Raw genomic sequence first — 13,351 nt, forward strand, 5'->3', positions numbered from 1 at the left:
TCAAAGGATCAAGTTCCACTCAGAACGCCGAGCCGGAGATGGCCCCCCGCCTGACTCACACCCCAGCCAGCCAGACACGGCTGTCCTCTACACGGTCACGCCTCACTCAGGCACTAGAGGGACACACACACACCAACATGGCCCTGTGGTTCAAACTGTTTTATACTGAAATACATATGGGCTGATCCAAAAAGGGTTGGGTTGGGGGCAAAAGAAATGATGAAACAAGGGTGATCCCAGGACTCGATGTCACCAGCTCTTGGAGCATGTGCCAGTCTGTCTGCTGGCTGGTGAGGCCTGGAGGTCCGGAGGAGCTCGGCTAAGCCGGATGGAGAAGGCAGCCAGTCGCGGGCCAGAGTCCTCAGCTGAAGGGCTTCACCAGCTTCATGGCAGCATAGTTCTGGAGGGAGGGAAGAGGCAGGGACACATGATGACAGCTGCCACGGGGCGAGAGCTGGGAAAGGAGGCCCACCTACTCAACCACCTGCCTCTACCTTACCCTCACCACCCCCCACGCCACACTCAGCTCAACACCCCACTTCCTGGGGCTCTCGCCAATCACATAAGCCCACACCCTCCTGAAACTCTGCTTGCACCCTCCAACCTGAGGCCACGGTGCCCGAGTGGCTCAGTCTTCTCCCCTACCAACCCAAGGCCCACTTCCGTGCTCCAGCCACCTGCCAAGAGGACTCTGATCATCCAGGACCTGGTCAGAGGCAGGCCTGTCCTGCCCTCTTCCATCAGACAGGTGGCCTGAAGGCATGGCCATGATTCTCCCCAGCCCCTCCCATAAACCCCCACATGGGAACCCACATGGGTTCATTGGCCACCACACTCCCATCCAGCCAACAGACAGAGGAGGGCTGAGGGGCGGGGTGTATGGGGATGACCTACCATGCAGGTCAGCCCCAGAGATGGGTCACCCCAGATTAAGCCCTGCCTGCTGCAGGACTGACAGGAATCTCCCCTCCCCACTCCTTCCCCCCCCCCAAAAAAAAACCATGAAAACACATACAACACAACACAAGGCTCCTAATTGGGACAGTATGTTCCCCAGCGCCGGCCCGGGAAAGCCAACTCTGGAAACAAAGCCGCCGCTCCTTCCCCGCCAGATCGCCTCCTGCCTCCCCACGCTGGCCCTGCTCCCGGCTGGCTCTCGGGGGGAGCTGGGAGGAATCAGACAGGCTGCCCTCCGTGTCCCCCTCCCAGGGCAATTTCCAAGAGGGTGGGAAGTTAGGCCAACTGGAGGGGAGCAGCCCTGGCTTTGGGCCCCTCTCTTTCAGACCCTCGGCCCCCAAGGTCTAAAAGCCAGGTGAGGGTCTAGGACGCACCAGGTGATAGGCGACTTGGCTGGAGGGGAGCAGGATTTGCCCAGGTAGTAGCAAAGACCTATAAACAAACAAGGTCTGCAGCCTCAGGCCTATGCAGCCCCTCCAGCCCTGGCCCCCTCACCTAGGATCCGGCCCTCACAGCACCTCTGGGAGAGGGAAGGCAGAGCTGGTAGTTGAAAGAGGACAATTTCCAGCAGGACTCAAGGAGAGTGATGCCACAGCTGGGGGCAAGACAGGGGAGGGGCTCTGAGCAGGGCTATTGGTCTAAGTGTTCCTCTGTTCCTGCCCACAGGGCCTGGGGCTAAGGCTGCCCAGAGGGGAGGAAGGACCGCTGGCTGGCAGTGACTGGAAATCTTCTCCTCCCTCTCCTGGCCAGGGAGCAGGCCCTCCTTCCCCAGGCCCCTGAAGGCCTGGCCTGTTACCCCAGTGCCTAGCAGGGCAGGGCCCAGCTGGCCAGGGGCTGGACCTAGTCACAGAATGGGCAGTGGTGACACTTGGGACCCGCCGCTGCCCTCTCCTTGGCTCTTCAGGAGAAGGTTGGTTTGATGTCCAGCACCCGCAGGGAAGGCAAAAGAGCTCCCCTAACCACAGTGCTAGTCCCAGCGGGTCCCAGCCCCCTCCTCATGTGGGCGGGAGAGCCTCGCCAAGGTCACAGAGGAAGTCACTGGCAGGGCCCGAGCCTCGCCGACACCTGACTCCCAGCACAGAGCTCAGTCCTGCATAGCGGTGATTCGCAAACCTCAATGTGCCTAGTGCAGATTCTCCTCCACAGGCCTAGGGCCAGACCAGGACTCTGCATTTCTAACCAGCCCCCTGCTGCTGCCCAGCAGACCACCTCCCTGAGGAGCAAGGGTCTGTGCCAGCTCTCCTCTCCCCAAACTCCCCCGGCCCGGGCCTCGGGACGGAGCACTGAACAGTACCCTGGCCCTCGTTCACCCGCTTCGCTGTGTCTCCCGGGAACCACGCTCCCCAGTGGCACAGAGCTCATCACCCTCATCCCCACCACACTCCCTCACCTCCCAGACACATACCCTGTGCTTAATGAAGCCCTCGCCTGAACTGAGTGGCAGCCAGATATACCCAAAATGAGAGGCCGTGAGCCTGAGGACAGGCCGGCGAGGGGAACCATGCCTCCTCAACTAGGCAACCCAGGCCTGCCCCAGTGCAGGGAGACACGGAGCCCGAGTCTGGATCCCAGGCTGCCACATGGCACGTGCCCTTCTGTGGGCCCGTATCGGTGATTTTGTCTTCCTTTGCTTCAAGAGAGCCCCCCAAGCTGCACATGTTTCAGGTAGGTCCCTACCACCTGGACCCTCCCTAGCCCGCAGCCAGAGTTAGCCAATTGGCCGTGACTCTTCCCAGAACACATTTCAGCATGGCGTTCCAGGTGACCACAGCCAGCTTAGAGGGCTTGGCCTGCAGCCGGACACATGAGCCATCCTGGCTCTTAGACACTCCTTTGTCACTTAGGGTCCAGAGAGTAGCTGCGGCCTGGACCGGCCAGACGGTCTCCCTGCTATTCCTCACAGTCCATGATGTGAGGGACTGAAGGGGAGGGCTTTGGGGTTTTAACTGCAGGAGATGCGTGCTGCTCATATAAGGCCTCGCCAGCCACAGTGGGAGAGAGCTCTCCATCCTCCTTCTCCTCCTGGAGGATTCACAAAGCAAAGAGCACACAGACCCATTAATTGTAATTCCCAGAGCAGACTGCCCACTGTGGGGACTGTGCTCTCGGCCGGCAGCCCAGTGCTGAGCAGGAGTGAGGCCCACAGAGGCCGGACCCCAGGACCAGGAGCTGTGCAGATTGCTGTGCAACCCTGAGCCAGCCCCTTCCCTTCACTGAGTGTCCGTTTCTTTGCCATTAGAAACCAGGTGACATGGGGTTGATCATGCCATTCTCTCTACTTTTATATCAACTTGAAATTTGCATATGAGAAAGTTTTTTAAAAATTTAAAGAACGTTAAAAATCAGGAATCAGCCTGGGAACATTTCAAGGCCTGAAGTGCCAGAGACATGGTGGGGTGGGGGGCTGGAGCATCGTTGGGGCTCCCTGATGAGCTGTGATGGCCGGGGAAGCACAGACAGGGAACAGAGGCCCTGTTACTCCTCCCCGGGAGGGGCCCAGTGGAGCAGGGATGGGGGAGTTGAAGCAGCCCTCGATAGAGTGGCCCTCCGAGGCTCCTTCCCCGGGTGTCAGCTGGCTTCCTACCAGCACCACCAACGTGCCCTGGTGAGATGCTCCTGGGCCCGCCTCCTGCCCGCCCACACTTTCCCCCACACCCACCCCACTGCAGGAGGCAGGACACACCCCATCAAGGTCCTCAGGCGATCACTGAGAGACCCTCTCCCAGCACCAGGACCTCCCTTCCTCTGGACCTCAGCAGGTGCCATTCTTATAAACAGGGCGCCTTCCCCTCTGCTCTGCCCTCCACACCTACCCTTCCCTTCCAGATCCACTTCCACATGCTCCTTCAAGAAGGTTCCGCTGCCCACCCCTGCCCAAGGGGCCTCACCTTCTGCCAACGTGGATTGCAGAGTCTAGGGGCTTGCTGAGGACAGCTAGGTCTCTCTGTTGAAGGCAAAAACTCAGCCACCCGCCCCCACCCCCCAGACGAAGAGTAGGACTTCGTCCCAAGGGCAGGGCTTTGTCTCTACGAGACTGGGGACTCTCCAGAGTAGGGGCTCCATCTCCCTCATCAGACCAGGGGCTCCTCCAAGACTCACCGGGAAGGAATAGAGGAAGATGCCCAAGAACAGCAGTAGGATGAAGAGAATGATGAAGAGGATGATGGCGCACCGGAACCGCCGCCACAGGATGAACTTCATAGTCTTGTACGGAGAGGTGAACCAGAGGAAGGAGGTGTCAGGGCGCCTGGAAGCGAGACCCCAGAGCTCAGCAGGGCACCCCCTACCCGGGCTGCCTTCTCCAAACCTGCTCCCAAACCGCCCTGGCCCTCCACAGTCAGCCCCAGGAGCCCCAGCCCTCGTCCTCTGAGCCTCCGCCACAGTGTGAGCCTTGCCCGTGCTGCCTTCCTCCTCTCGGTGCCACCAAGCCCTAGGCACCCTCCGAGACCCAGTTCTCAGCCACCAGCTCCCCTTCCTGACCCAGAACTTAATCACAGACTAGAGATGTGGGAACTGGACAGAGAGGCTCGAGCGGCTGCCATATGAGGTGAGCTACAGCCCCCTGAGCCCCAGCTAAGCCAAACCACCTGCCTAGAAGCACAGGGCTGCTCCATGGTCAGGGAAGGATGGTGGGAAGTGAACCCAGAAAGCTGACTGTCTCTCACTCACAGCTGAGAACCTCAAAATCTTCCCCTAGCTCATCTGCCAACTCAAAGAGCGTGCAGGGTGTCGTGTCTCAATAATGGCTGTTTTAACACTGGAGTGCACGTCACTGGGTGTACTGGGTCTCTCTTGTCTTTGCACCCAGATTCCAACATCCTTGGGCAGGGACGCCTCTCACAGCTCTGCCAGCCCCATGGCACTGGGGATCTCACTGAGATAAATGGCCCGTCTGTGCCAAGTCTGACCCGAGCCGGGCTGTGGGGAGGGACCCAGCAAACAACGCAGCTCTCATCGCTGCCCCCGCAGCCATCCTCCTGCCCCCAGTAACTGCCCTCAAGGCCTCAACATCCACTGGATTGGTCTGTATCTTTTAGGGGCCTAGGAGGTAGGGAAGACAGGGATTCACGGATGGCCAAATTACGGCCGGAAGGCCATTTGAAAGCCATATGGACACCACAGGTGAGCCACAGAAGGCAGCTTGGTCAAGGTAAAAACCTTCACTGGGCTCCAGAGCCAATCAGAACAGGTGTGAGAATTCCAGCTTCACTTTCCCAGCGGAATGACCTTATTTAACTTTGCTGACATTGTTTCCTCATCTGTAAAACGGGGATAATAACAACCCAGCAGGGAAGGTTCCATACCATGACATATATATGGCACATGACCATGCGCTCGGCACACAACCAACGCCGACCCAACAGCCCCTTCTTCTCAGATTTAGCTGAGGAGTGTTCCCCATCATGATGCTTGTCACCTGACCCTAACTTACCATGTGGCTTTGGACAAGTCACGCCCCCCTCTGAGTCATGTGGGCCTTGTGACCTCTGCATGGCTATGCGGTGGGTGCCTCCTGGACCACCCCTCCCAGCCCCCTGGGCATCAGGGGTCAAGGGCTGGGCACTAACCTTGGGTCCTCGAGCTTGGGGTTCATGTTGGGTTCGTCCCGGCCCTGGCCAGCAGGCCGCTCCTCATGCTCACTCTCTGCTACGATCTCCAAGGTCATTTCCAGCTTGCCCTGAGAGGACAGAGGGGACCTGGTCAGGTGCACAAAGGCTCTGCCCCATGGCTTGGAGAGGAATCTGGCCAGAACAGACATGAGAGCCACTTTATTTTTTTTTAAAGATACAGGGTTGTTCGATCACAAAAGCACTACTGCTCCTTTTAGACCATTTAGAAGCTACAGAAATGTCTAAGGGAGAACATCAGCCATACTTCCACTATGTAGAGATGAGCACCATTCATATTTTTATGTACTAGAGCTATTTACCTCTGCAAGTATATGCAATATCTCACTGTGTCTATATCATTCTAGAGCTTGCTTCTTTCACTTAGAAATATTTTATGTTTCACTATACAATTATATATTCTTTAAAGTTTGCTTTTTAATGGCTGTAAAATGTTCTATGGGATGGTGGACCATAATTTATTTAGTAAAACACTTATTTTGGTTCATTTAGGTTGTTTCCAACTCTTTGATGTTATAAATAATGCTGCAAAAAAACACCCCAGAGACTACATTTTTAATTGTGTCTGTTTATTTCTTTAGGAGAGATTTTTTAAAAGTAGGATGACAGAGTCCAAGGGCATAAATATTGTTAAATCCCTGGCTATATATTACTAAATTGCTTCCCTAAACGGTAAAACCATTAGCCCTCCCAGCAGAAGTAAACGAGGGGTCTGCCTCTGAGTCTTCACCAGCAATGAGCATTTAGGGTTTTTTTTTTTTAATGTCTAATTTAATAGGCAAAAATGTTTCCACATTTAAAATGATTCCTTTAATTACTAGGGGGAATGAACCTTTTTAAATGTTTAACGGCCATTTGTACTTCTTTTGTGTATTATCTATGCATGTCCTTTGCTGGTTTTTCTTTTGAGGTGCTAGTATTTCTTAATAAGTGTTAAAATTCCTTCTACAACAAGGGTATTTTATTTCAAGGTCCACTTTAGGGGCTGGCCGGCCGCCTGCGGGTTCTCAGTAAGCTGTCCGGGATTCATTTCCTCTCCAGAGGAAGGAAGGACAGTTCTCCACAGTGTCATGGTACCCCTGAGCAGACCTCTGAGCCAGGACAGTAGTAAAAGGATGGTCCCCGAAAAGATCCTGCTCCAGCGGGAGAGGCACTCCCTGGTCCTCCACTGGAGGCCCTGCCCAGACGGGAGCTCAGGACACAGATCCCTGGAGACCAAATAGCAGAGCATAAATGACACAGGGCGTGAGGGACGTAAGGCTATCTTTCCATTTAAATAGGATTCCTGGGATGCAAGCCTCAAGGAGCCAGAAGGCTGGGAACTGGAAGAGAACAATGACAGTACCTTGGAAGACAGGGAGAGGCAGGGCAGGAGAGAAGGAGGGCGTCAGATTTGTGCCCAGTGATTTCTAACGAAGAAGCTAGTCTGGTGCCTGCACCAGGCTGCAGGGGAGCCTACTTACCGCCAGGATCTTCTTCTCACCCTCTTCTGCCATGCAGGGCCACCAGCCCTTCACTGTTTTCTGTTCAAAAAGGGACACGAACCACTCCAGGTGGAGAGTGTCATCCAGCTGGTCCAAGGAGCACTTCTCGGCTGTCTTGGCAGGCTTGGGCATGTGGTTGAGATCCAACTGCAAGGAGCCTGCAGCAGAGAGGGGTTCTTTGGCTGAGGGTTTTTCAATTCCTGCCAGCCTGGGGCTACCCTGGGGCTGGACGGTTTCAAGAAAAACTGTCACCCCCTCCTCTTGGATCTATGCGCTTAGCCACGGGTCAAATCCCACTAACTCTTCATTTCCCCCACCCATCGCCTCTCGTTCCACACAGCTGCCCATCCAACTCCTCACACATCCATATGGTCAATAATCTACTCTTACTGGTTCACCCTTCACAGAGCTTCCCACGTACTCAACTTCAGTTTACGTTGTACAAATCCATTCATTCACCGATTGTCTACATCCATTCTTCCATCCATCCATTTTTTAAATTGCTTTTATTGTGGTAAAATATATATAACATAAAATTTGTCACTTTAACCATTTTTAAATGCATAATCAAATGGCGTCAATTACATTCACATCATACAACCAATCACCACTACCTACTTCCAAAACTTTTCAACCCCCCAAACAGAAACTCTGTACCCATTAAGCAATAACTCCCCTTTCCCCCTCCTCTCGGTCCCTGAGATACTCTAATCTCCTTCTGTCTCAATACATTTGCCTATTCTAGATATTTCGTAGAGGTGGCATCATAAAATATTTGTCCTTTTGTGTCTGGCTTATTTCATGTAGCACGCTTCCCAGGTTCATCCATGTTGAAGTACATATTAGTGCTTCATTCCTTTTTATAGCTGAATGCTATTCCATGGGATGGATAGACCACATTTTGTTTATCCAGTCATCTGTTGATGGGACACTTGAGTTGTGTCCACCTTTTGACTAATGGGAATCATGCTGCTCTGAACACTGGTGTGCAAGTGTCTCAGTCTCAGTTTTCAATTCTTTTGGGTATAGGAAAAGAACTGCTAGGTCATCTGGTAATTTCTGTATTGGGTTTTTTTTTTTTTTTGAGGACCTGCCAAACTGTTTTCCACAGCAGCTGTACCATTTTACATTCACACCAGCATGTCTGAGGCTTCCAACTTCTCCACATCCTCTCTAACACTTGTTTTCTGTTTTCTGCTTTTGTTTTTCTTAGAGCCATCCTAGTACATGTGAAGTCGTATCTCAATGTGATTCATCCGGCCATTTTTTCATCTGCCCGCCTAGTTCTCCAAGCAGCCATCTTTCTATACCATTTATCTACTCATCCATTTACTCCATCATCTCCCTGTAATATAGCTCCATCTACATGGTTGGACTATATAAAAATGGTATTCAACTATCTTTGACCTATAAAAACAGCAATTTCATGTGGTTTCACCTAATCCAATCACAATAACATGATGAAGTCAATGGGATTGGAGCATAACTTGCTGAAGGGATTACATGAGAGAGATAAATCTAAAAAATGTTTTCTGAGGCCAAATTAAAGAAATTCTTGAATACCATGCAAAAGAGATTAGATTTTTTTCAGTGTGGAATGCTCAGTTACTGTAAGTATCCACCAATGGGATCTATTTTTCCAGTTTTCTTTCTTTCCACTCATCCACTTATTCCTCCACCAACCCATCTGCTGTGATTTATCTCTGTCCCTCCATAGCTGCCATTTGTTGAGAGCTACACCTATCCATTAATCAGGCTATTATTCTATCCATCCATTTGTTCAATTCTGTATGAGCGTTCATCTATCTATCCACCTGCCCACATGTCTCTCCATCCCTCAAGTGTAGATGAGTGTTTATTTCCCATTTTAAATATGGTCCTAATATAACATTAAGAAAAATCAGGATATTAAACCGTGTGTGTGTGTGTGTGCGTGTGTGTGTGTGTGTGTGTGTGTGTGTGTATAAAATTATCCCAGTATGATCTACATAAAAGACTGTAAGGAAACATTGTATAATCTCTGGATTGGCAAGATGATAGATCTTATTTATTACGTTTTTAAAAATAATAAATATTTTTAAAAAGCAAAATATGTCATTAAAAACACATTATGAAGAAGAAAAAAGAAACTTTATGAAGTTAAAAGTAGTTTTAATCGTTTTATTTTTATTTTTAAAAACAAAAGACGAGCCCGTTTTGCTTTTTTTTTGAAGTTTTCTCATTCAGTAAAAATGCAGCTTTCTTTGTTTTTCTTTTTGAAATTAATTTTCTGAAGTTTCACCTCATAAAGAAAAGGTTGATAGAATGATGCCAAAAAAAACTGTTAAGTCTGTAAGCAAAAAAAGACTCCATAAAAAAATTAAAAAGCAGTTGAAAAAATGGGAGGAATTATTTATAATGTGTCCTTACTATGCAAAGAGCTCTGAAAATCAAAAATCAAAGACGGGGACGCCTGGGTGGCTCAGTTGGTTAAGCAACTGCCTTCGGCTCAGGTCATGATCCTGGAGTCCCGGGGTCGAGTCCCACATCGGGCTCCCTGCTCGGCGGGGAGTCTGCTTCTCCCTCTGACCCTCTTCCCTCTCATGCTCTCTATCTCTCATTCTCTCTCTCTCGAATAAATAAATAAAATCTTAAAAAAAAAATCAAAGACAAACAAGATGAACAAAACCATGAAAATAAAATCCCACCAATAATACGGAAATAAGTATATTTTCAAAGTTCTACCTCACAAGTAATGAAGAGATGCGAACAAAAATTAAAATGAGGTGTCAGGCAATTTAAAAAAAAAAAAGGTAACACTGGTAGCAAAAGTGATACAAAAAGGGCAAGTACAAGAAAATGTACAAAGACTCTAAAAATCTACTTACAGTTCAGGAAAGATATGCACAAAGGATTCAGAGATGTGTGCCTAAGGGTATCACTCACATTGGAAGATCCAAAGATGAGCTGAGGACCCACCAAGAGAAGATTAGTTAGGCAGAATAGGGCCCAGTGAGAGGCAGGAGTTAAGTATTATGATGCAAATATAAACGTGGGCAGGTAACTAGCAACAGAAAGGATGTGCTTGAAATATTAAGTTTTCCCCAAATATCAGGATATAAAACATTATGTATGATAAAGTTCATTTTGCCATATATATGCCATATATGTAGGTATGATTATATATGTGTGTAAATACACACATAACATACATGTGTTTGCTTATATATGAAATTATACGTGTGAACATAGGAGTGGAGGTTATCTCTGGGTAGTGAAATTTTAACACATAAGCAAAGCGAGGCATTGTTGATCTATATTTTCCAATTTTCTACAGGAATTATGTTTTGCAGGAGAATCAGTAAAATAACAAAAGTCCAATCGGATGCCATGGTTTTGACAGCCTGCATCTTTTCCAGTGCCATCCTCTGAATGTGGGTGACCAGGCGGGGGGCTGCAGGGGCAGGCTGACCTCCTCCTCATCCCTGCTGGAGCCGCTCCTCAGAACGCCCCCTGCAGGGGCCGAAGGGCTCAGCACAGACCAGCTCACCTTTCCGCAATCCAGGGCCAGCCAAGAAGGGCTCCGGTGATCCATCCAGAGCCACCCTGCTCCCAAATAGCAGAGTGGGCCAAGAATCAGGACTCCTGACCTGCCAGGCTGCCTTTCTCACGAAGTCCACTTTTTTTTTTAATTGAATTAAAACTCTCATCCCATAAAATGTACCAATTTAACCATTTTAAAGTGCAAAACTCAGTGGCTTTTAGTATATGCAGAGTTGTGCCCATCTAATTCCAGAACATTGTCATCACTCCCCAAAGAAGCCCCATACCCGTGAGCAGTCATTCTCACTCCCCTCCTCCCAAAGCCTGGCAACCACCAGGCCACCTTCTGTCTTGGGATTTGCCTACTGCTGATGATCCAGGTGAACGGAAGCCTACAAGCTTAGTCCTTTTGTGACTGGCTTCTTTCACTTGGCATGTTTCCAAGGTTCGTCCATGTTGTAGCATGGATCCGTATTTCCTTTCTTTCTGTGGCTGAATAATATTCAATCGTACGGCGAGACCACACTTCCCGGGGAACTCTCAGAGTTGTGACAGGGCTGTTACAGTCCTACCTGCTGGCCCTGTACCACCATCCTCCTCGCCCCACATCTCACCCTGTCTTTACCACATCCTCCAGCCCAGCACTCCCTGCTCCCAGCTCGGGTTTCTGCACACTTCTCCCCCACCAGAATCCTGCCCTGGGGGCCTGGAGGATGGAGCCACGGTGGTGGCTCGTTCACTGATCACTCAGGCACAAGCATGAGGACTGACAAGAGCCCCTCAACTTACTGGGCCCGGCTTCCCAGTCTAGACAGGGGTGCAGGTGGGGGCATCCCGTCGAGGGTGAGGCCAGACAGTCGGTGACATTGAGCTCATGCTTGCCCCGCCTTTGACCTGTGCCTTCCCCTCTTCCTGACCTGCCTGCTACCATCCACGTAGCCTGGCATTCCATGCCACCTCCACTGACAGGCCCTCAGGCACCCCTCTGTGTCCCAGACCGCACTCAGCACCAGGGAGCAGTGACCCTGAGCTCCCTGAGATCGGAGAGTAGGACCACTCCTCCTGCCAGCCTTCCTAAAAGCTGCACATGCACACACGCACACAAGGCGGGGGGGGGGGGGGGGCCTCTGGGTCAACTCCCAGGGCGCCAGAAACAGTGCTCACCCAGAAAGTCATCAAAGGAGAACTTGTCGTTGTCCCAGATCTGAAATACCACTCGGGCTGGGATTTTGCTCTCAGTCTTGTCCAGCCTCCAGAAAGCATCCTGGCCCAGGAGAGGAAGCAGGGAAGCAAGATTAGAGAGGCTGGAAGGCTGCCCGGAGGAGGCAATGAATGGGACATCTCTTAGGACTTTGCCAGCACCAGGTCTTGGCAGGAAGATTGCTAAGATACCAACGGACAGTGTTCGAGGACCCAGGAAGGAACCCTGCAGGCTGACTTCATGTGACGTGGCTCCTTGAAGCCTCCCAGTGCCATGGGCGGAGGTTTCATTCCCATTGTACAGATGATGAAGCAGAGACTTGGAGAAGTTAAGAATTTGCCCAAGATCGGGCAGCTAATAATAATAATATTAATCTGCACTTCCTATGTTCTAGCCCTTTGCCACTCTGAGCTCATTTATCCTTCCAACAACCTGTAAGGGAGATGTTGTCCTTAGAGCTGAGGATGCCAGAGCAAGGAACTTGTCTGAGTCAGACTGCTGAGAAGTGGCGAGCTGGGGTTCAAACCCAGGCAGGCCATCAGGTTCCAGAGCCCTGCTCTCACTTCTAAATCCTGCTTTGCCCCTGTGCTCTTGTGGAACGGGTAGGCTGGCTGGGAACCTGGGGGCCCCCACCCCACCCGAGCTGTCACCAGAAGGATCCCCCTGACACACTGCAGTAAGGGGCGACAGTAACCCCAGCTCCTTCCTTGCCACGGCCACCCACCCCATCTTTAGCTCCAAGAGCTTGCCCTGGGGCAAATCAAAAGCTCCCAGTGCTGGGAAGTTCTCTACCCTCCTGCTCTCCCTACCCCGCCTCCCTGAGACCACTCGGCCTGGACCAGCATTATCATGGGCTCTTCCCACAGAAGCCTCCTAGAGCAGCTGAGGGATACGGACAGGCATGCTGCGGCCGGGGTTCACCCCAAAGCCAGGCACGCTCCACCCAAAGGACTGTCCGTGGGGCTTTTCCACTCATGCTTGTTCTCTGCCCTCAGTTGTAGCTTTTCCTGAGTGAGTGGCAAGGACGGGAACCATTATGACGATCCTGCAGACCCTGGGGGCCAGATCCTGAGTGTGCCAGGTCACAGCAGGGGCCCGGAACGAGTCTCAGGGGACAGACTCTATGGGGAGTCCGGGAGAACTGCTGATCACAGAGGGTTTGCCTGTGCCTGGGTGCCCTGTGCCCACAGCCTTGCTGCCCAGCCGGGACTGCGCCTCCTGTCTGGCCACCACCAGTCACGCAGGCCCACAGAGCTCCTGGACCAAAAACCATGCCCTGTGAGGAACGGTCACCTTGCAAAGCACACACCACTGCAGCCTGGACCACTGCCTGATTTAGCGAGGGGCTCGGGCCCCCAGCTGGCCCCCATCTGGTGCCTCCCCTCTTCCGGGCCCCAGCCCTCCTGCAGGTGCCTCCCTTCTCTGGCGGGGCTTTTATGGCCAGCTCCGCAGGCCCGCCTGCACAGGCCGCCAGCATCCTCCATTCCTCTGGCCAGCCCGGTTTATGGGCTCAGTAATGAGCCAGAGGTTCAAACGGCCCCTGGTGGGAGCAGCTGCGC

The 13,351-nt window shown here is 51.7% G+C and overlaps 1 protein-coding gene across 15 annotated transcripts in view; it reads right to left on the reverse strand.

Moving 5' to 3' along the window:
• Positions 1-320: 320 nt before the first annotated feature.
• The window catches only part of DYSF (dysferlin), a 205,166-nt gene continuing 192,135 nt past the window's right edge, over positions 321-13,351 (reverse strand). For all 15 annotated transcript variants that reach the window (XM_028116262.2, XM_028116258.2, XM_028116260.2 and 12 more), the window contains 5 exons: positions 11,756-11,855; positions 7,049-7,227; positions 5,526-5,635; positions 4,057-4,204; positions 321-400 (listed from right to left, as the gene is read on the reverse strand). In XM_028116262.2, coding sequence (XP_027972063.1) covers positions 362-400; positions 4,057-4,204; positions 5,526-5,635; positions 7,049-7,227; positions 11,756-11,855 — 576 coding nt within the window. In that variant the 3' untranslated portion in view covers positions 321-361. The remainder of the gene's footprint in view (positions 401-4,056; positions 4,205-5,525; positions 5,636-7,048; positions 7,228-11,755; positions 11,856-13,351) is intronic.

The sequence above is a fragment of the Eumetopias jubatus genome, unplaced genomic scaffold, assembly GCF_037043125.1.
Source record: "Eumetopias jubatus isolate StellerSeaLion01/CBP00866 unplaced genomic scaffold, mEumJub1_p1.0 scaffold_9, whole genome shotgun sequence".
In the NCBI taxonomy this organism is placed as follows: Eukaryota; Metazoa; Chordata; class Mammalia; order Carnivora; family Otariidae; genus Eumetopias; species Eumetopias jubatus.